We start from the raw sequence: 23,503 nt of genomic DNA, 5'->3' as shown, positions 1-23,503 counted from the left end.
TAACAAAGCTCCTCTCACCCTGATCAGACACTTTTTCCCTATTATGTGGATAGAGGATGAATTATGAAATTATTATTTTAAAGGGTTTATCAGGTAAAGAGATATAAAAAAAAAAAATTTCCCCCAGCCTTAGGATACCTAAAAGATGCTGCCGGGCATCCATTCTGCCCACAGGTGCCATCTCCCGTGGCACCTGTGGGCATATCAGCACCTTACATTTTTATGTGTCGCCTGGAGACTACAATTACTTGCAGTCAGTGCGACATTGTGCTGACTGCTTGCCCTCTCATGTTGGCCGAGGCATCAGTGCCCATCACGAAAAGGGGCGGAGAATTAGTGACGTGGCTCAGGGGCCTGACCTGTCATGGAGACAGAAGAAAGCCAGTCTCCCAGCCTGTGCCAGTGTCACGTGATCTCCGTCTCAGCCGAGGCGACCCTGCAAAGAGGCAATGTATCAGGAGACTGAGTGGATGACTGGTCAGTTTACAGCCTGGAAATGCTGCGCCAAAGCGGGAGAATGGGGGCAGACAAGGTTAACTATATGTCTTACAAAAGTAATACAGCTTACAGTAGGGGCCCTTTACTACTGAATTTTTATTAGCTGAACTTACCCTTTCAAGGCATGGTCAACATAGCTAACTATTGGTGTATGCATCGGGAATGTTCCAGATGCATACACAACATTTTCTTGTCTGACTTATGCCAAAGAGCATATGTAAGTGTTCTTTTTCTATATATTTGGTTGTGTTAGGTGTCATCATACCTCTTCTTCTTCTATAATGAAAAGTGTCATGTGATGGAACTTCATATTCATTGTATATGGTAGGAGATTTTGCCAGCTTTTGTGCTGCAAGTAAAGTCTATACACTATGTGAACATCACTTAACCCCTTCCTGACCCAGGATGTACCGGTACGTACTGGGTTCTCTCCCTTTCTATAACATGGGGCCACGGCGTGGCCCCACGTCATAGCGGGTCGGGCCCGGCAGCACTGATCGCTGTGCTGCGCGCTATTAACCCTTTAGACACGGAAATCATAGTTGATTGCCGCATCTAAAGTGAAAGCTAATCAGTGCCGGTTAGCTCAGCGGGCTGTTTGGGACCGCCGCGCTGAAATCGGGGCATCCCGAACAGCTGGAGGACACAAGGAAGGGTGCCTTACCTTCCTCCTTCGATCGCCGAATGAACGCTCAGTGCCTGAGATCCAGGCATTCACAGTCAAACGGCAGAAAAATTATCAATGTAAAAGATCAGCGTGTGCAATGTTATAGCCTACTATGGGGGCTATAACATTGCAAAAAAAAAGTTAATAAAGATCATTTAACCCCTTCCCTAATAAAAGTTTGATTCACCCCCCTTTTCCCATAAAAAAATAAATAAAATGTGTAAATATAAAAAAACATATGTGGTATTGCAGCGTGTGGAAATGTCGGAATTATAACAATATATTATTAATTAAACCGCTCGGTCAATGGCGTACGCTCAAAAAATTCCAAAGTCCAAAATGGACCTTTTAATCGCCTTTTTATTCATTTTTTCATTATATAAAAAGTGACCAGAAATACGCAAATCAATACAAAAATGGTACCGCTAAAAACTTCAGATCACGGCGCAAAAAATTAGCCCTCATATCGCCCTGTATGCAGAAAAATAAAAGTTATAGGGGTCAGAATATGACAATTTTAAACATATAAATTTTCCTGCATGTAGTTATGATTTTTTCCAGAAGTACGACAAAATCAAACCTATATAAGTAGGGTATCATTTTAATCGCATGGACCTACAGAATATAGAGAAGGTGTAATTTTTACCGGAAAATTTACTACTTAGAAACCAAAGCCCCCAAAATTACAAAATGGCATTTTTACCAATTTTGTCGCACAATTACTTTTTTTTCCGTTTTGCCATAGATTTTTCAGTAAAATGACTTTCACAAAGTCTACTTTACAAAGTAGAATTGGTGGCGCAAAAAATAAACCATCATATGGATTTTTAGGAGCAAAATTGAAAGAGTTATGATTTTTTGAAGGTAAGGAGAAAAAAAACCTGGGTCATGAAAGGGTTAAGTACCATCCCTTTAGTTATAACCTTCTTCTCTGCAGGTTTCTTCTAAACTGTTCCAAGAACTTGCAGAAAGTTGTGCAAACTAACAAAAAGTAATTTTTTTGTACTCCTTGTAAAATCTTTCTTGGAGCCTTCATTGGGGGACAGAGGAACCATGGTATGTATATGGCTTGTCACTAGGAGGCTGACACTAGGCAAAGAAAAAAAGATGTCTGCTCCTTCCGATAGGATATACCTGCCCCCCTGGCTCTGAGCTAATCATTTTATTCCCAAAGCAGTTGGAGAAAACCGACAATGACAGTTCAAACACAACCAAGACAAAAAAACAGTCAGAGCACCCCCACCAACAGATGACCGAACCTGAAAAGGCAACAAATCAACAACTAATGGGCAGCTGCTGTGTCCTCCAATGAAGGCTCTGAGAGAGATTTTACGGTGGGTACAAAAAAAAATCTACTTTTCTAGGTCAGCTCATTGGGGGACACAGGAACCATGGAATGTCCCAAAGCAGTCCCTGGGGAGTAAAAAAACATCCCAAACAGAGCAGAATCAGGCAGACGACTGAACCACCACCGCTCGCAAAACCTTGCGGCCAAGCCCCGCTTCAGCAGCGCAAATGTATAAACCCGGTAGAACCTGGTAAAGGTGTGCAAGTAGAACCAAGTAGCCGCTTTGCACACTTGCAGAGTCGAAGAGCCCTGTTGCTGATCGCCTAGGAGGCCCCCACAGTGGGGGGGGGGATGAATGGGCCATTACTCGAAAGGGGGAACCTTCCCCTTACAGCGATAAGCCTCCAAAATGGCAGTCTCACATTAGCCGGACTCCTAGCCTCTATGTGGGGTATATGATTTTCCTCCGGCACAGAACTCTTTCAAACGTTCAGTACTGAATTTTCTTTGCAGGATTGATTCTGCTACACAAGACTGGTTTCTTTTTCTTCCATTTATTTACAGGATCATTTCCACATTTTTTATCTCAAGCTGGCATGTTACATTGTCAATACGTTGTCAGTTTATTGTTACACTGTTGCTATACCTTCCTTTGCAGGGTTATTTCTGCTGCATTTACTGTTGCTACACATTGCTGTTGTATCCCACTGCTGCCATATTTTTTTACAGGGATACATTATTTAACATCTTTATTGCTGCTCTATTGTTGCTACATTGTTTTGTCACATTTTTTTGCAGGGATAAAATATATAACACGGTATATCATTTACCTATATGGTTCACTGGATGTGAGCATCATATCTACTCTCCAGGGCTTATCCAATATTTGTGATAGAAATATAACTATTAATAATTGTATCCATCTCCCCATCTCCACAGCGGTAGGGCCCTACGGCTGTGACTTTTTAGGATTTTTATAGTTTTATATTAAATATATTACATAATTAATTGGTCTGGAAGCATATTTCTTTCCATCTGAGCCATCCATCCACCATACACTTTTTTTTTTTTTTTGAGTGGTATAGCTGAGGACTGGGTAATCTATTTTCTCCTATATTTTTCCTTTAACTCTCATTAGGGTGTGAGAGTCTCTGTTAACCTCGCATATTATTTCTGTGAGCTGCACATACTCTATTATCCCTAAAATGGCAGACTGTAAGGAGGGTCACCAGTAAATCCTGGCAGACGAGGGCTTCCAAGCGCAAAGCATGGTACAAATGACCTGGGTAGAGAAACCCCGAGCCCTCAATACCGCAGTTTCAACCGCCCCACCATCAAATGCAGCTGAATCGAATTGGGGTGGCAGAGGGGCCCCTGGAAGATGCAAGGGCACGTCCGCAACAAGACGAATTACGTCAGCATACCATGTGGGGCCAGTCCGGAGTCACCAGAATCGCAGAGATGCCTTCCGCCTTGATTTTCCTGACGACCCTGGGAAGGAGGGGAAGAGGAAGGAAGAGATAGGGAAGGGAGAAGGAGGTTGAAGAGATTACTAGAGCGTCCACAGCCAGCGCCAGAGGGTCCCGAGACCTGGCTACAAAACGCGGACCCTGATGGTTCAGGCAAGATGCAAACAGGTCTACGTCCAGAGTCCCCCAGCAACTGCATACGGGACATCTCCTCTGAGTCTGAAGACTGATTAGAGTCCGCATCCACCAGCTCTCTGCAAGACCAGAAGCACACCATGGGGTCTTTGGATCGGGGCATGGCAGACCTGGAACAGCGTGCCCTAGGAGACTGGACAGGAAGCTGGGGAAGGAGAGAGAGAGCGGAGTGAAGAGGACACCACCTGAGCCAAGGACAAGACTCTAGCGCACTTGCGGGAAGCATGCCGAGTGGGCCCAGAAAGGGAACCTGCTGGAGTCTCCCATGAGAACAGCCACAAAGAGGACCTTTCTAAGGCAGAAGCCTCCACCTGGGATATCAGTGTTAAGTCAGAGTTTGACTGACTGAGATAGAGAGGAAACCATCCTGGAGTGGGGTCAGAAACTGCATGCTCTGGCGGACCATCCTGGACCCCAGCCAGGGGACCACTTGGCTGTGCAATAGTAAAGGCCGGACAAGTGGATTCAGTGGAACCATAGGCATTTTGTTTCTGCAACCCAAACAGGAATAGTAAGTAACCAGGGCAGGGTCTAGGGTCAGACATGAAAAAAAGTCAGACAAGCCAGACAACAAGCAGTGAGCTCGCACATGTACCTGTGTCCTGAAGAGAAGAGCAGCTGGAGCCAGACAGCAGCGACTGCAGCTGCACTCACAGTGACGCCACATGTGTACAGGGAGGTCTATCTGGGCAGCTGTGCAACAGTTAAAGCCATGGAGCTGGAGGGGAGCCCGCCAGCTCCCAGACAAGAGGCTGGGTGTGCAGAGTGAAGTTTCCGTTGCCTGTCTGCGGACCAGAAGAGGTGAGCGAGGGGGAGGAAGCTGCAGCTTGAGCCCTCCCCCCAGAAATCATATAAACCCCCAGTAAAATAATAAAGATGGCCCCATCAAAGGCCCTAAGAGACCCCATAAAGAAAAGAAGGAAAGGGGAGGGGGAGAACATACTCACCTGCTGGAGTCATCATCCACGCTGCATCATGCCAACCTGCCATAGCGGGGCAAGAGGGGGACACGGACCCAGGATACAACCACTTGGTGCCGGCCATTGGTAAGAAGGGATTGATGGCTCATACTACTCTCTCCCAACCGAGAATAAAATAACAGAAATAATTCCTAACTACGCATTACCTTTTTGTATGTTTCTAGTTAGCTAAAGACCTAGGTCTGGAGAATTCCAGACCCGTGTCTGCCTCCTACTGACACTTAGCTAAAACTGATCAGCTCAGAGCCAGGGGGCGGGTATATCCTGCCGGAAGGAGCAAACTTCTTTTTTTTTTTATTTGCCTAGTGTCAGCCTCCTAGTGGTAAATGACATAAACACCAGGGTTCTTGTGTCCCCCCAATGAGGCGACCGATAAAAGTGTAAATTTCGTGTTTGTTTTTTATATTATTAATTTATTTTTAATTAAATTTTACTTTTTAAGCTCATTTCTTTTTTTTTTAGGGCTGGGAGTCATCAAAACAGTGGGGTCCGAGAGCAGAAAGGGAGTACTGCTGGGATTACTTTTTGTCTCCTAATACCCTCAAGGTAATCTTAGGTACTTGGATGTGTAGTCCTTTTTATTTATTTTTTTTTTTTTTTAAATGGGGATTCTGATTTGCTATGTATTGTTACTATGCTTAGTGTTGTTTGTGTATAGAATTAAGGATCCCTTTGTTCCTCAGATGTTGGGAGACATGAAAGGACAGTTTGCTGAGCATCTGCTAGGAGCTGGCTTTGTGAGCAGCAGTAGGCCAAAAGATCCTAAATCTAACATCAATTCAGGTAGAACATAAGTATCAGGTGGCATCTTGTTGCAGTGGAATATTTTTTCACTTTGTTGTTATACTGTTTTTTTTTCTTCTTCTAAGATAACGAGAAGCTCATAAAGGCTGTAATATGTGCTGGGCTGTACCCAAAAGTGGCAAAGATTCGTGTAAACCTAAGAAAAAAAAGACCATCGTGAGTGAATATTATTTAAAAGTAGATACACTTCTGAGATTTAATTCATTCCAAATCCAAGTGACAGATATTATTTTAACACATTATTGAAGGAAGTCTACTTACAAAAGAAAAGACAAAAGTAAAATACAGAATTCCAAACAAAATCTGAGCCCAGCTACATAGAGCAACAACATAGTTAAACATTACAGTGTGGTGGTCTGTAAACATTAAAGGGGTACTCTACTGGGATCTTATTATTTTTTATTTATTTTTCTTAAATCAACTGGTGCCAGAAAGTTGAACGGATTTGTAAATTACTTCTATTAAAAAAATCTTAATCCTTCCAGTACTTATCAGCTGCTGTATGATCCAAGTTCTTTTATTTTGAATTTATTTTCTCTCTGACCACAGTGCTCTCTGCTGACACCTCTGTCCATGTCAGGAACTGTCCAAAGCAAGATAGGTTTTCTATGGGGATTTGCTCCTACTCTTGACAGTTCCTAAAATGGACAGAGGTGTCAGCAGAGAGTACTGTGGTCAGGCAGAAAGGAAATTCAAAAAGAAAAGAACTTCCTGTGGAGCATACAGCAGCTAAGTACTGGAAGGATTACATTTTTTTAATAGAAGTCATTTACAAATCTGTTTAACTTTCTGACACCAGTTGATTTTACAAAAAAAATGTTTTCCAGTGGTGTACCCCTTTAAAGCTTCCCATTACAACCAACAAACAGCTTTGAATCCAGAGATGATAATTTTATGTTCCTGTAAGGCTGATTTTAAATTTTTGCAGACAGTCTCTAACAACTGAAGTTGACAGTGTTCGACTTATAGAAACTGGTTGAGTTTCACATACCCTAAATGTTTATCTGTTATTAAAAGAAATAAAACATGGCCAACTACTTTTAATCTTCACTATTATGTTGAAACTACAAGTATAGTAAAGGGAAATGGATCACCTGAACTAACATGGCTGTGTAGTAAGTACAGTAAGTTATGTGGATTATGCTTATTCCAACACGGGTTACCTTTTTCAGATCCATTGCCTGTACCCCAAAACTCCTAATATGTAAATGAGCTTATTGGTGCACTTAGTGCATTCCCCAGCCCCTTAATGCACCCTACTGCCCATTATTCACTGGCCCTGTAATACAGCCCCGTCATAAATATTCATATTCCTCTCTTCCTCTGTTGCATATATGTATGGTCCTGAACCAAAAGTGCACATATATCCCCGTGATTACAAGGACACGGCACATATGGTCGATATGCGAAGAGAAGAATATAAATATTTATTAGGGGGGGAGGGGGAAGAGTGTATCACTGGGATGGTGTGGACGGTCCGAACTGTGCATCAAGGGACTGGGGTACACCCCAAGGGCACCAAGAAGCTACAACTTACGGTATGTTCATAACTCAGGAATGGTGCAATGGATCTAAAGAAAGGTAAACTGCGTTATCAGCATCACCCGCACTATCGCCCTGTAGGTGATGAAGGATTTGCATCAGTAGAGTGAATATTAACTGAATTGTTAATAGAATCTCCTTCCTAGCCTACAGGACATAAAAAAAAGGGTCTGAAAAATCTAGTTACAGGGCTATTTTATGATAAAATCTTACTTTCCTTATATTGTGTGTCTTATGATAGGGTAAAGATCTCTACAAAATCAGATGGCAAGGTCTGCATTCACCCCAAATCTGTCAACGTGGAGGAGGTAGAATTTCACCACCAGTGGCTGGTCTATCACCTGAAAATGAAAACTAGCAGTGTAAGTTTTTTTTCTATTTTTTTTTGGTCGCACTTCATTGGGGGACACAAATAATGATGGGTATATGCTCTTGCCACAAGGAGGCGCTGACACTAGGAAAATCAGTAATCAGTCTTAGCTAGTGTCAGCTCCCCAGACCTGGTCTTTTTTTTTATTTTTTTATTATTTTCTAGTAAGGGTTGTTTAGTTATTTTTTTTTTTTTTTTTTATCTCCCTTTAATTTCCCTTTTTCAGGTCAGGGTTCAGGAGCATGACACTTCCTGTTCCCCCATATGTGACAAAGGGGCACAGACATAGAGTATGTACTGTTAACCCCTTCTCGCCAACAGCCAGCGCCTGGACGTTGTACCCTGGGTCCGGGTCCCCCACTGCCCCAGCTCACCCCGCTATCTTAGCCTTGTATGATGCAGCGTTGCCATAAGCTGGCTGGCCGTCAAAGGGTGGGTATGTGGCAACTGAGGTGAGTATGTCCCCTATTGCCCTTCCTGTGCTGCGGCCCAGCAGGAGCTCTTCCTATCCAGCCTGCTCTAGTCCCTGGCCCCAGACATGCGCGCTGCTCCGAGCCATCACCGCTCCTGGGGCTGCCTGCATGTGTTGGTCCTTACTGTCCCCATTCTTTCTTGGGGACATCGCAGGCTGCTCTGCGCAGGGTGCCTGGCCCCCCTGCCTGTTAATAATAATAATGATGATGATGATAAGTTTAAAAAATCAATAAATAAAAAAACACACACACACATATATATATATATATATATATATATATATATATATATATATATATATATATATATAAAATTGCATACACACACATACATACACACACACACACACACATATACACAGACGCCTGGTCTCGAAGACCATTTGGTGACCTCTTGTGGCCAATAATTGTATTGCACCCTTGATTTCCCTTGCAGCTTATGAGCTCCTCCTTGTGGCAACCAGTCGCAATTCAGCCTTGGTCTGTCATATTCGTTTTTAATTCAGTTTACTATCTGCAGAGTCCCTTTTCTAGGGACTGTCTTTGGGCCGCTTTTAGTCAGGTCATCTTGTAAGGTGACCTGCTATAGACGAATTACATTGTGTCAGTTGCGGTATACCTCTGGTGCCCCCATTTTCTGCAGGGTTCTCATGATCCCTTGGAAACTGCCAGGGATATATTAAATGCCTGTTCTCCCCTACTGATGAATGCCATACCGTGTGCAAGGGCTTTTGTTTCCTGGCGAACACTAAGGACTTTTTTGAGGTTCCTCCTCTGTCAGATTACGCTGGCCAATCACTGTGGGGGTGTTCTTGGCGTGTCATACAATGTGGTCCCCTCCTGCCGCATCTACGGCTAGTGCTCCGGGTCCTCACTGTGGCAGTGTCCCTGAGTGGGCATGGATCGGACTTCATATTGCTGTGCCGGAAAGTAGTCTTGCTTGTTACTCATCTCACAGCTGCTGCGTCTGCGGTTATCATTCCGGTATCCCACTGCTAGTTCGTGGTGTCCGATGGAGTGAGCCCTTTTCTCCTAAGGACCCATACTAGTAAGCCAGAAAGTGGTCTGCATGGTTTCCTACACTGACGTACCTGTGACTGGAGTTCCGATACCCCATTGCGGAGCAAGGTGTATGAAGTCGTGCCCAACGGGTCCTAAGGATCCTATATGGGGTGAAGGCGATGCAATCCTCGGCTCCTCAGCCTCCCTGATCTCCCAGGGAAGCGGGGTTTCTATCCATGGCCTCCCCTTGTTGACACCCCTGAGGAAGTCATCGATAGGTGACGGAACACGTGGGGTTCAGGTGGACACCTGCCAGGGAACTTTTACATTTAACTATCTCTGATTCTTGCATTTCCCAGCCTCTTGTCTGAGTTCACATGGACATATTGGTATTAAAGTTGTATTGTAGCATTACCATTTACTGCATATCTGATAGTGAGGTCTGGGGTCATGCTTGTATATTATCATTATTATTGTATTATATATAATGATTATCTAGAGACAGTACTGTTACTTTCCTAATACTTGCAGGTGTCCTGGAGGGGTCCAGAGGGGCTCCCCCTGTTGTGGGAGGGCATGTATTTGCCTTTTTAAGTTTTTTTATCGGGGCTTTTTCTTGGTCTAAGTATATTAATGTCATGTGTGGTTTGATAATCAATAAAGATGTTTTTGTATTCAAGTGGGTGTGCGCTATATAGGTGTACTTTTTGCTAGTTGTTTGGGAATTGTTAATTGGTACACACAGGAGCACCCCTGTATTTCATATATTTATTGAAGCTGAGCCCGCTAGTGTTCTATTGGCTATCTCTCAACACTGATGTTAAAATTGAGACATTCGCCAGTATATCCTTAGATGAAGGACATACCAGAGCCTGCACACCAATGCCAAGGTTTCTCAAGTGGCACTGGACCTAACACTAAACCTACCTGTGCGTGATAAGCAAAACCAGGGACCAGTAGGCTTTTCTCTCCTTTTTTTATTTTCTTAGGTTGGGATGACAGGAGCATGGTGCTGCCTGATCTCCCACTTGCGAAGCAGGGGCATGGCACATAAGGTATGTTCTGTTAACCCTGCTCGCCAACTGTCAGTTTATAGGGGTCGACCCTGGGCCCAGGTCCCCCTCTGGTCCCTGCTCGCCCTGCCTCTTGCGGCCTGGCATGATGCAGCACTGCACCATACTGGCTGAAGACACCTTAGGTGAGTATTTCAGCCTCAGGGTAAGTATCATTCCCATCATCCACCCCTCACTCTCCCTCTCTGCCTTGGTCACCTACTACTTCTGTTCGAGTTGTAGAACCAAAATGCCTGGCGGATCTACTAAGCCTACTTATTCTGCCTGCACTATTGCCCGACCCAGTCTCCCCTGACAGACCCTCAGGACGGTCTGCCGGGGAGAGTGGCCCCTGTGCCCACTCAAGGAATAGGCCTCTGCCCTTTCTCAGTCCATCTCCGATTTGGGGCAGTTGTCGCAAGTGGTGGCTACCGCCCTGGAGCGTTCCTCTTTGCAGCCGTCTGTCCAGGACTCTTTTGGCAGCTTCCCAGCACCGCTCGTCCAGGCGCTCTCCTCACAAGCACCCAAGACAGGAGTGCTTGGCCTCCACTCAGAGGCACAGTTATTTATCCATCTCCCCTGCTGGCCGTAGCAGGCCTCTCTCAGCCGTTCTCCCAGGAGCCGCTCTCGGTCCCCTCCACGGGGTTTCTGGTCCACCTTATCCCGCTCCAGGGACCCTACGGTCCGTTCCAAGTCTCCTGGAGAACTTGATGACACAGTCGGACCCGCCCTCAGACTTGGAGGAAATGTCCCGTATGGCGGACATGGTGGACAGCCTAGTGTCAGCTGTCAGAGACACCTTTCACTTGCAGGACCCTGGAACTTCTGAGGCAGTTCCGGAAGTCTCCTTCCGCCGGGCGAGATGCCCTCCCCATGTCTTCAGTTCTCATGTTGAATTTGATGAACTCCTGGACGCAGTTTGGAAGTACCCTGATAAACGCTTCCAGGGCTCTAAGAAGCTTCGAGCCCTTTTTCAATTTGCTCAGAACCTGGTCTCTAAATGGACCTCTCCACCTACGGTGGATTCCCCGGTGTCCCGTTTGTCTAAATCCACCACCCTGCCACTGGCAGATGCGGCCTCATTTAAGGATCCTTCCCACAAGCGCATTGAGAACCTTGCCAAGTTTGCCTTTGAGGCAGCTGGCTCTACGCTTTTCCGTCGTTTGCATCTACCTGGGTATCCAAGGCTCTTTCGGCTTGGGCTTCCCAACTTCGCCAGGGTTTACTTCCTGGGTCCTCACCTGATGACGTAGCAGATCTTTGCTCTGCAGCTTTGGAATCTGCTTGCTGTGCGGCCTTTGCATCTGGCAACCTGGTGGCTCTACGTAGGGCTATGTGGCTTAAGGCTTGGAACATGGACGCTGCGTCCAAGCGCTCTCTTATGGAACTCCACTTCTCAGGAGTCCAGCTTTTTAGTAAGCGGCTGGATTAAATAATTTCTGTAGCCATGGGCGGCAAAAGTTTTCTGTTGCCACAAAATCAAAGTTCATGCCGTAAGGTCTCTTCCTTTTTGTCCATTTCGGTTTGCCTTGACACGAACGGACAAGCCTTCGGCTTCTCAGGACCGAAAGGCGTCTTCCTTCAAAACTTGGGCTCCCTGGAAGTCTGGTGCCCGATCTGGCCGTTTTTCCTTCAAGCCCGGTACCTCCAAGCCTTCCTCTGCCTGAAGGGGGCGCCCCCATCCGGGGCTGCTCCTTGGGTGGGTGGTCGTCTGGCCCTTTTCAGGGATATATGGGTGGCACACGTGTCAGATGCCTGGGTCAGGGACGTTTTCTCCAACGGTTACCAGATAGTTTTTGTTATTTTCCCCGGGATGTTTTTTTCCATTCCCACATTCCAAGGTCCCCTGCCATGGTGGTGGTGTTTCAGTCCGCCCTCTAAAACCTGCTGTCCCAAGACGTGATTGTGCCAGTTCCTCCTCGGGAACCTTTTTCGGGGTTTTACGCCAATCTCTTTGTGGTCCCCAAAAAGGAAGGCACGGTTCGTCCTATCCTGGAGCTTAAATTGCTCAATCGCCAACTGCGACTTTTCCGCATGGAATCTCTGAGGTCAGTAATTGCATCCATAGACCCGGGCGAGTTTCTGTCCTCAGTGGACATTCAGGATGCTTACCTGCATGCCCCCATCTGTCAGTCTCATAAGTGTTTCCAACGCTTTGCGGTTCCTGCCGGTCATTTTCAGTTCGTGGCTCTGCCCTTCTGGCTGGCCATGGCTCCTCGGATCTTCACCAAGATCCTTGCGGCAGTGATAGCTATCCTCTGCTCCTCTGTCTGTGCTTCCTTACCTGGATGACCTGATGGACAAGGCTTCCTTCCTGTCGGAGAACCAAGTCTCCACTCTACAGACCTTGGAGCATTTCAGCTGGATTATCAATCAAACCAAATCCAATCTCTCTCCCTCTCAGTCCCTGGTTTTCCTGGGACTCCACTTCGACACCACGATGGTCAGGATTCAACTCCCAGCGGACAAGAGTTGTGCGTTGAGAGCAGGAGTGCGTCTTCCCTGCCGCACGACTCCAGTCTTGTTCAGAACCTGCATGATGGTACTGGGCAGTATGGTGGCGTCCATTAATGCAGTTCCCTTTCCTCAGTTCAGGTATCATCCCCTGCAACTGGCTATCCTTTCCCACTAGTCTCTCCTAACGCTTCATCACCGCATCCGGTTGTCCATTCGGGTTTGCAACTCCCTGCTTTGGTGGGCTCTTCTCTGGGAGGATTGTTCCTTCCTCCCCCTCCAGTGGCGGATTTTGACAACCGTTGCCAGTCTCCTGGGCTGGGGAGCAGTGTAGCAGGACAGGACGATCCAGGGCTGTTGGTCCTCCCGGGAGTCCCGTCTCCCAATCAGAGTTCTGGAACTGAAGGTGATTTTCCTATGCCTTCAGCATTGGGAGTCCCTCCTTCGGTCGTTTCCTGTCCAAGTCCAAATGGACAATGCCACAGCTGTTGCATACATAAATCACTAGGGGGGCACCTGCAGTGCCTTGGCGATGGCGGAAGCGGCCAGAATTCTTGCCTGGGCAGAGTGCCATGTTCCCTCAATGTCGGCAGTCCACATCCCGGGAGTGGACAATTGGGAGGCAGACTTTCTCAGTCGCACCACAGCTGACACCTGTTTGCATCCTGCCGGAACCGTCGGGTCCCTCTCTTTGTGTCCAGAGCCCAGAACCCTCTGGCACTAAACTTGGACGTGCTCGTTATTCCTTGGACCAACTTTGCCCTTCCATACCACTTGCCTCCGCTTCCTCTTCTTCCCAAGTTGATCTGGAAGCTCAAGTAGGAAGGCGTCTCCGCGATTCTCATAGCCCCGGATTGGCCGCGGCACGCATGGTACGCGGACATTGTCCACCTTCTCGCGAACGCTCCATGCGTCTTCCCGATCGGCCCGATCTTCTCTCTCAGGTTCCCCTTTGCCACCCAAATTCACTTCCTCTGTGTTTAATGGCGTGACGGTTCAAACCGCGGTGTTAAAGGCCAAAGGTTTTTCGGCCCATGACATTCGCACCGTTCTACCCGCCTGGAAGAACTCTGTGGCCAGGATTTATCATTGTATCTGGTGGGCTTACTTTCGCTGGTGTGAGGCCTGGTCTCTGTCTCCCCCAGTTTTTTCTCTCCCTAATCTCCTGTCTTTCCTGCAGGCCGGTTTAGAAATGCGTCTGGCACTCATTTCCTTAAAAGGTCAAGTGTCCGCACTCTCTATACTTTTCCAACAGCCTCTGGTGTCCGACTCTCACATTCACACCTTTTTTCAAGGGGTGGCCCACTAAAGGCTCCTCCTTACAAGTCCCCCTCTTCTCCCTGGGACCTGAACTTGGTGCTTTCCACCTTGCAGGACTCTCCCTTTGAACCTCTCCACGATGTCTCTCTTCATTTCCTATCTTGGAAGGTAGCCTTTCTCGTCGCCACCAACTCTATTCAGAGGGTCTCTGAATTGGCGGCTCTTTCCTGCCGTTCTCCCCTTCAACGGGATAAAGTGGTACTTCGTCCGGTCCCCTCTTTTCTGACGAAGGGGGTTTCCTTCTTCCACCTGAATGAGAACATCATTCTCCCCTCCCTTTGTCCCAACCCTTTCCATCCTTGGGAAGACTCCCTCCATAAGTTGGACCTAGTTCTGGCCCTCAAGGCCTATTTGTCGGTCACTTCTTTTCGGCGCTGTGACTCGCTGTTTGTGATTCCCGATGGACGGCGTTGTCTGGGTTGTTCCTCGAACAACGTTGTTTCTCTCTTTGGCTCTCTCCTACTGCTTTGGGACTAAACTGATTTAGGTCAGAGTCAGTGGGCGGGTATATCCTGCCAGGAGGAGCCGACTTCTTCTTTTTTTTTTTTTTTTGCCCAGTGTCAGCCTCCTAGTGGCAAGCAGTATATACCTACGGTTAATTACCAAAAATATGGGGCTGTCTGAGAGCCACTACACACCTGGTCACAACAGTACATATACACAAAACAAAAAGACCAAGGTGTATATATCAAATAGTTTCAATCTTTATTAGTACAAACAGTAAAAAATAGGTAGATGGGTTACACAGGCAGAAAAATGGAGGTGAGGATGGTAATGTATTCTACATACAGTACACGCATCTGATACAAATGCAATACCAATAAAGTATAAACAAAACAGACCATATGATGTGTAGGCAAAAGAATAAATGCCAGTATACAAACGAAATGATAGACCCAATGGGGTATGCTAAGTATCGGCATATGAATGGGAAGTACACACCAATGGAGATCTGACAAAAATGGTAAGTAACAGATAATAATCAGATTTAACAAATAACAACAGATAGATGGTCATACACCCGGTAGGGAATATATCAAATAGTGTCAATCTCCTCCCCAGGGGAGGAGGTGAGAGGATTCCCTACAGGGTGTATGACCATCTATCTGTTGTTGTTTTTGAAATCTGACTATTAATATCTGTTACTTACCATTTTTGTCTGCTCTCCATTGGTGTGTACTTACCTTTCATATGCCGATACTTAGCATAATCCATTGGGTCTATCATTCCATTCGTATACTGGCATTTATCCTTTTGCCTACATTACCATCCCCACCTCCATTTTTCTGCCTGTGTTACCCATCTCTCGATTTTATGTATTTTTTTTACTGTTTGTACTAATAAAGATTGACCCTATTTGATATATTCACCTTGGTCTTTTTGTTTGGTGTATATATACCCATGGTTCCTGTGTCCCCAATGAGGCTCAGAGAAATAGATTTTACAGTAAGTATAAAAATCTACTTATTGATCATTGAGATGCAGGATGTGGAAATCAGCAATGTCCCAATAGTTTATAGTGTGACTTCTATTGAAAATATCTTTTGCTAGCATCCCTGACGTTTTGCCAAAGCACTGGCTAGCCTCTAGCCCTTGACAAAGCCAGTGCTCTGGTGAAACGTTGTAGATGCAGGATTTGGAAATAATTCAGCTATGTCCCGACAGTTTATAGCATTATTGCTATTAAAAATATCCCTGGCTACCCTTCCTGACATTTTGCCAAAACACTAGCTTTGTCAAGGGCTGGAGGCTAGCCAGTGCTCTGGCAAAACGTCGGGGAGGCTAGCCAGGGATATTTTTAATAGCGGTCACACTAAAGACTGTCAGGACATTGCTGAATTATTATCACATCCTGCAACTCACTGGTCAATTAATGTTTAGTGCACACGGATACTATATTGCAGGTTCTCTGGTGGATGTGTTATACATCCATCATCCCGGACAATATAGTGTTTTTTTTTATTTTTATTTTTATTTTTTTATTTTTGACTGATCCCTTCTCCAAAGGTTGTGCAACTATTTTTCCTAATCACTTCTTTTTCTGCAGTAGTCTTCTTTAGGAGGTTATCTGGCATAGGTAAAAAAAAAATGAAATTGTTCTGGAAGGTGGAGTTAGGGCTTACCTGGCTGCCTCTGTCGACATGTGACCCAAAACACTGCTGCAGCACCTCTTTAGCCCATTTTTTTGCTCTCCCTTCACTTCCTGTATTGAACAGCTCAGTGTGCACTGTCAAAACTATAATTTCCAGCATTCCTTGCCCCACATCAGTGCCAGGCCCTAACATGACGTCACATCTCTGCTCTCACTAAGAGCCCTGCTGCTCCGCTCTCAGCGATCTGAAAAATAATCTCAGGGGCAGGGCCATGACATGACTGTGCGGGAAGGCTATTAGTGCAGTTACCAGCACTCCTTCCAAAGTTAAAGTTAACTTGTTTTCAAATCCACAGACCTGCTGGTCCCTTATTTGACCAAGGCTTGCTTTTTCCATGCAAACCTCCTAAAATTTCTTGAGAACTTAATGGGCTCCATGTCGGCAGCCTCCACTATAGACACATGATTTATCAGTTATTTCTCTGCTGGACAGCCAGCAAGGCATTTCACCTTTTTAGGGTGCATTCAACACGCTCTCAAGGCTTAGGCTGCACTATGTGACCCCCGTGCATGTGTTTGCCACAGTCATGGCAGGTCTTCAGTCCAGGAATTATTACAGTTTTACCATGATAGATAGAAGATGCTTCTGCTGTTCGTCGTCCTATTCTGCACAGACTGACCAAACAATCGTGGCCACCTGCCTATACTCTCAGATCTGGGATTTTGCTGTAGTATCCTCTCCTTTAACTGCATAAGCAAAAAAGATTTTTGCAGGGGCCCAGGACATATAAAATGTACGCAACGACCCTTAGAGGTAAGCCTAAAACTAGAACCCTCACCCCACCCAAAAAAAAATAAAAATCAATTGTTTATTGAATAAATGTAAAAACAGGTGCTTATGTAATACCAGAAACTACCACTGTGTGTCAGTATAAGTCTAAAAACATCCATCAGAGAATATTCGATAAAGTATCGGTGTGCACTAAACATTTATTGACCACTGAGACGCAGGATGTGAAAATAAGTCAGCAATGCCCCAATAGTTTATAGCATTATTGCTATTTAAATATATCCCTGGCTTGCCTTCACGACATTTTGCCAAAGCACTGGCTTTGCCAAGGGCTGGAGGCTAGCCAGTGCTCTGGTGAAACACGGGGGAGGGATATTTAAAATAGCGGTCACACTATAAACTGTCAGGACATTGCTGAATTATCACATCCTGCATCTCTGTGGTCAATTAATGTTTAGTGCACACGGATACTATATTGCAGGTTCTCTGGTGGATGTGTCCAGTACAGTATGAACAGTATAGTTTTTTTTTTTTTTTTTTTTCCTCTCCTTTGACTGGTCCTTTTGCCAAGGGTTGTCCAACCATTCCTCTTAATCACTTCTTTTTCTGCAGTTGTCTTCTTTAGGAGGTTATTTGGCATAGGGAAAAATAAAAATAAAAATAGAATGAAATTGTTCTGGAAGGTGTAGTTAGGACTTACCTGGCTGCCTCTGTTGACATGCGACAAACACTGCTGCAGCACCTCTTTAGCCCATTTCTTTGCTCTCCATTTACTTTCTGTGTTGAACATTTCAGTGTGCACTGTCAAAACTACAATTTCCAGCATTCCTTGATCAGTGCCAGCCCTTAACATGACGTCACATCTCTGCTCTCACTAAGAGCCCTGCTGCTCCGCTCTCTGCGATCTGAAAAATGATCTCAGGGGCAGGGCCGTGACAGGACGCTGCGGGAAGGCTTGAAGTGGGATCCTGAAGAAAGCCAAACACCTGGCAAATACATCACACCGCCTAATGGCAAAAGGCAGCCACAGAGCGGGGACATGATGCTAGCAAATTTAAAGAACCACACTCCTTCCAGCAGTGGTGAATGAAGGTTCAGTTTCCCTTTTGTTAGCCTGATTGTCTGTTAATGGTTTAGCACAGTGTTTCCCAAACATGGAGCCTCCAGCTGTTGCTAATCTATAACTCTTAGCATTCCCAGACAGCCAAATGCTGTCCAGACATGCTGGGAGTTGTAGTTTTGCTGAAACAGGAGGCTCCCTGTTTGGGAAACACTGGTTTAGTATGTCCCTCACAGGCTTGTTCTTGACAACATAGTATTACTCTTTCCTGCTCCACTGTTCAATGTACCAGACCTAGGGGGAATATAAGACAACATGGGCTTTGGTATGCTCAGTCAGCTGCTTAACAGTAAAATCCTTGTTGTCACTTTATTCATTTGGAAACACCGCTCTAAATCAGTTATTTTTGAGAATTTTTTTTTCTTCTTCATGGCCTTTTCTTGTTCTCATTCCAGACTTGTCTCCTAGTTTTACTATTTCCTTTCTATTGGCTTCTCCTGCTTGAGTACAAATTGATCGGCTCAGTGTTTGCAGGAAGGGTATGTCCTGTGCAGGAAGAGCTAATACTTTTTTGGTTAGTGGCACCAGCCTATAGCCTCGGTCTTCTGTGTCTCACAAAGAAATTAAATCCTATTTTTTTACATTTAAATATCCGGGTCCAAAAGATAACGTGACAAGTATTCTTGTCCTTTTACTGTTCTTTTCTGACATTTCCTCACTAACAGTAACTTACTCCATTCTTAATACAGATTTTCCTGTATGACTGCACAGAGATCTCTCCATACTCACTACTTTTCTTTGGAGGAGACATTTCCATTCAGAAGGACCAAGACCAGGACACTATTGCTGTTGATGAATGGATTGTCTTCCAGTCGCCGGCTCGCATTGCTCACTTAGTTAAGGTAATTGTAACATTATGGCTATCCACATTAAATAGAATTCTGCTCTACGCTTTAAAGTGTCCATATCATTTGAAAAAAATTTGAATAATTTTAATTGGTCGGTCTGAGTTGTTAGACACCCACTGGTCTCTAGAAGAGTTGGGAAGTATGTGGCTAAGCATGTCTCATGAGATAAGGCAGCAAGCCCGAGAGTTCTAAAAAGCTTCTCCCAGCTGCTTCTAAAGATCATGGGGATCTGAGCACTTGGGCCCAGAGCAGTGTAAACATTTGGCACACCAATAATTCTTCTAATGACAGTAGCACTTTGACTTACAAACATCTTGGAAATGTGTGAAAATTTGATATAGAATATTAATATTAAAATATTGAAGAACTATGCATTTAACAAGCTTTTGATAAAACCCAAATAATCTTAGAGGTTATCCAATGATTGGCTAAGTGGCATTGTGAGGCATTGGGCCCCAGCACCAGGGTGAAGACCGGGGCTGAAGCTCAATAAGTCACACTCTCACTCAGCCAATCACTGGCTGAGTCAGGACATTGCTGCTGCCAGTGATGTTCTGAGCTGCTTTGTGACGAATTGACCCCCGACACCATGAAAAGGATTTCACCAGGTACCAGAGCAGTGACACTAGAGGCACCACAGAAACGCACGTAAGGTTTTTTTTTTTTTTTTTTTTAAAGAATAATTCCTTTCATAAGATGAAAATTTAGCTGTGTACCTCTCTAAAATTGGCTCCTGCCATGACACTATACAGGCCCGGGCCACAAGGTAAACGGCATATGACGTCCAACAAGTGCTGTTTTTAGATATTTTCTGGGCTGGTTTCTAGGTCGCTCATGATAGTGCTGATCAGTTGTCATGGCCAGCTCAGTCTTTACCTATGGCCTATTAAAGGGTAGTCTCTTAAAGGGGGGCAATCCACTGCTGAAGTAGCTGGAGGGCTTACCTCTCCCTTACTGTGATCCGTGCTCTGTAATTGATAGAGCCTGGCTGGACCAGGCTCTGTCAATCAAGGCAGAGCACACAGATCAATGCAGTTCCATTGAACTGCATTGATCTGTATGAGGAATATAATGATTCCTCCTAAAAGTTCCCCAAGGAGACTAATAAAGTGTAACCCACATACATTCCCTTCCATATCAAAAGTTTAATACCAGTATCAGTATTAGAAATGTGGCTGCTATCCCTCTGCGCGTCTCGCTATAGGCTGCAGCATACAGTTGCGGTCTAGAGTTTCGTCACTGGGCAAGACTGTTTGCCCCGTCATATGTGAATTATTCAGGCATTTAGCTTGCTTGCCTGATGCAGGGCTAAATGCCTGAAGAATTCACCTTCCCGGTGCCCGGAACTGCATGTCCCGGGCGTCAGGCGATAGGATTTCTGTAGATGAAAAAAATAAAAGAGCTATGGCTATTAAAGGTTGAGGAGGAAAAAATAAACCAGAGTGCAATGACAAAAACTGGCTTGGTCCTTAAGGGGTCAAGCAGTGCCAGTGTTGGCATGTCAAAAGTTCTCCCAGGATCTCAGTCCTGAGACCATCTGCCATTGGAAGTAATGGCCGGCTAAAGTGCACTCCCCGGTCTCCGCCTTCATTCCATTATTGTCTATTAAGTGAGTCGGATTTGACTGACAGCCGGAGGTGAAGCTGGCCCTTAAAATTCAGCTGATCACAGGACTGAGACCTGATGCAATCAAAACTTTTGTCATGTCTGGCTGACATGTGAGAAGTTTTTTTATTTATTTATTTATTTTTTCCTTAAAATTACAGCAATACAAAAGTATATTCTCATGTATGCAATCATCATTTCTTCAGTTCATTACTGTATTCAACATTAATACATTACTTTTTTATTTTAACATTTTATCCCATCCCTCCCCCACCCTATGTCCCATCCCTCCCCCACCCTATGGACCATGAGAGGTGGAAAAAAAAGACACATATCATCATATCCAATATTTCCATACTTTACTCCATCTAGCCTTGCCTTTCTTCGCTTTTGCCCATGACTGCTTTTTCCTCATAAGACTTTAAATCTCTCTCTGCCACTCCATTATAGTAGGCCCTTCCGTCTTCACCCAATTTCGGAGAATTACCAATTTTGCATAAAATAAAGTCAGACATACAAATTCCTTAGCATTACCCATATTCTCTACACCTCCTAAAATTGTGAAAACTATGGGGCGGGGGATCGGCCGTCCTAAGCTGAATGCGCCTGCTCTTGTCAGAAGTTTTTATATTAATGACAATAACGCTTTTTAAGTTAACATTTTTATTGGTTACAGTGTGTTTTTAAGAATAAATTGTGATTGATCTATTCTGTCTATTGAAGGATTTAAAGACTGAGTTGGATTCACTATTAAAAGAGAAAATTGAGACTCCTCAGCCTGTGGACTGGGATGATATGAAATCCAGAGACTGTGCTGTCCTCTCCGCCATCATTGACCTAATAACCACACAGGAGAGGGGGGAAGCCAAGAACTTTGACCCTTCAATTCCAAGGCGCATGTTCTAAGTGATATGTGTTGTACATATGAATGTATGTGCCTGTTTTTTTCTGTTTATGAAGCAGTAAGTGTACAACAGACCACAATTTATCTACTGGTAGTAAACCTGTACATTTACAGGCTGGGCCATTGTTGATCTGTGTTACTTTTCATCTTTGTTTGGACTTTTCCATAGTAAAATACTAAAGTTCCATTCAAGCCCCTGGTAAGTACTGAAAGGCCATTCAGGTTGTCATTCCACTGCTAGGTTTGTGTCTTTGTTGTTTCTTTTACTGTTTATATGTTTATATATAATGTAGGTCGTGATTCTTTTATAAGCATTATTCTAATGCAGTGGTCTCAAACTGTGGTCCTCCAGATGTTGCAAAACTTCAATTCCAAGCATGCCCGGACAGCCAACGGCTGTCCGGGCATGCTGGGAGTTGAAGTTTTGCAGCATCTGGAGGGGCACAGTTTGAGGCCACTGTTCTAATGGCACTGATCCTTACTATTTGCAAGTGCAGGTTTCTGCAGTATATTATTTATGTTTGTATTACTTATCCGCTAAGCTTTTTTTTTTTTTCCCCCCCTTTAACGCAAAAATGTTGTGAAAGTTTCTTCTGTCACAAGAGAGAAGATCCCAATGATAAAGTATTGGACTTTAGACCACTTCTGATTTCCTGAACAGTAGAGCTCTACATTGAACTTAAACCCCTTTGGCACCACATTTATTTATAAACACAATGTTTTCCTACCAAAGTGCCCCCAGCTGTTGCAAAACTACAACTCCCAGCATGCCTGAACAGGCTTTGGATTTGTGGCTTTACAGCAGCTGGAGGCACACTGGTTGGGAATCACCTCATTAACATGACATTCATTGGTTTAAATGGCTTTTTTCTTAGTTCATTGGGTCAGTTTTCAGTAACAGAAATCCTTGAACAATGCCAACAGAGTTTGAGCATCCTATAGATTTTTTTTTTTTTACCGCCTTAAAGGTGAAGTCCCATGCCTTGAAGTACAGAAAGATTATCCTTTGTCCACAGGATAGGGGATAAGTTTTAGATTGCGAGGGGTCCGACCTCTGTGGCCCCCTGTGATCTCCTGTATGGAGTCCTGGCTCTCCCCCAGATTGGCACGTCACGCCCATGCCCCCCTCCAAAGATAGTCGAATGGCTCTCCCATAGAGATAGAGGGGGTGGCGGCCCCGGCTTCAGGCGGGGTTGTAATGCACCTCTCTGGGGGAGAGCCGATGTCCGTACAGCCATAGTGCTCGGACCCCCTGCAATCTAAAACTCATCCCCTATCCTGTAGATAGGGATACGTTTTTTCTGTACTTCAATGCATGGGACTTAGTCTTTATGAAAAATGCACACACATTTTATTTTGTAGATATAAAGGGGAGATTTATCAAAAACTGTCCAGAGGAAAAGTTGCTGAGTTGCCCCTAGCAACCAATCAAATCACTTCTTTCAGTTTTGAAAGGGTCTCTGAAAAGTGAAAGAAGCAAAATGATTGGTTGTTATGGGCAACTCAGCAGCTTTTCCTCTGGACATGTTTTGATAAATGTCCCCCAACTTGTCCAGCAGCATGCATTCACCTTACGTTGCAAGATATTCTCTATCAGAAGCCCTGCCTGATAAATTTCCACCATGGAACTGCATGAAAATTATTTTAGAGAACTGCTTATAGGCAGTTCCATAATTTATTGTCAACATTACTCACGTCACACGCAAGTGTGAACCAGGAAAAGCTGTGCAGGGTATTGCAGCCAATCATATGCTAGTCTGTAGTAGCATATAGCCTCATGGTAGCATATTGTGATATTCACTTGGAAGCCGGTAGCAGGTGTCTTAAGACCCTAAATTGTACAACATGAAGTAAACGATACAGATATTAAATGGTATCCAAAGTGGGGGATTTGCTATAATGGTCCTCTCAGTAGGTAATATACTGAACTATTCTAGAGTAGTTAGTGAAACATGCTACATTCATAAATATGCAAAGTGGACCAAGACTTTCCATGCACTACTGCAACTCTGTTCATGAGCCATCAAAAT

The 23,503-nt window shown here is 44.7% G+C and overlaps 1 protein-coding gene across 2 annotated transcripts in view; it reads left to right on the top strand.

Moving 5' to 3' along the window:
- The window catches only part of DHX36 (DEAH-box helicase 36), a 72,631-nt gene extending 49,895 nt beyond the window's left edge, over window positions 1-22,736 (top strand). Inside the window, exons 20-25 of one of the 2 annotated variants that reach the window (XM_056564995.1) lie at window positions 5,560-5,643; window positions 5,781-5,880; window positions 5,967-6,057; window positions 7,685-7,805; window positions 18,806-18,958; window positions 21,293-22,736. In XM_056564995.1, coding sequence (XP_056420970.1) covers window positions 5,560-5,643; window positions 5,781-5,880; window positions 5,967-6,057; window positions 7,685-7,805; window positions 18,806-18,958; window positions 21,293-21,475 — 732 coding nt within the window. In that variant the 3' untranslated portion in view covers window positions 21,476-22,736. Of the gene's footprint in view, window positions 1-751; window positions 823-5,559; window positions 5,644-5,780; window positions 5,881-5,966; window positions 6,058-7,684; window positions 7,806-18,805; window positions 18,959-21,292 lie in introns of those variants that run through there. The other variant, XR_008891113.1, reaches the window with a different exon arrangement.
- Window positions 22,737-23,503: the final 767 nt, after the last annotated feature.

The sequence above is a fragment of the Hyla sarda genome, chromosome 3 (genome assembly GCF_029499605.1).
Source record: "Hyla sarda isolate aHylSar1 chromosome 3, aHylSar1.hap1, whole genome shotgun sequence".
Lineage (NCBI taxonomy): Eukaryota > Metazoa > Chordata > Amphibia > Anura > Hylidae > Hyla > Hyla sarda.
This window is presented reverse-complemented; position numbering and strand designations above follow the sequence as displayed.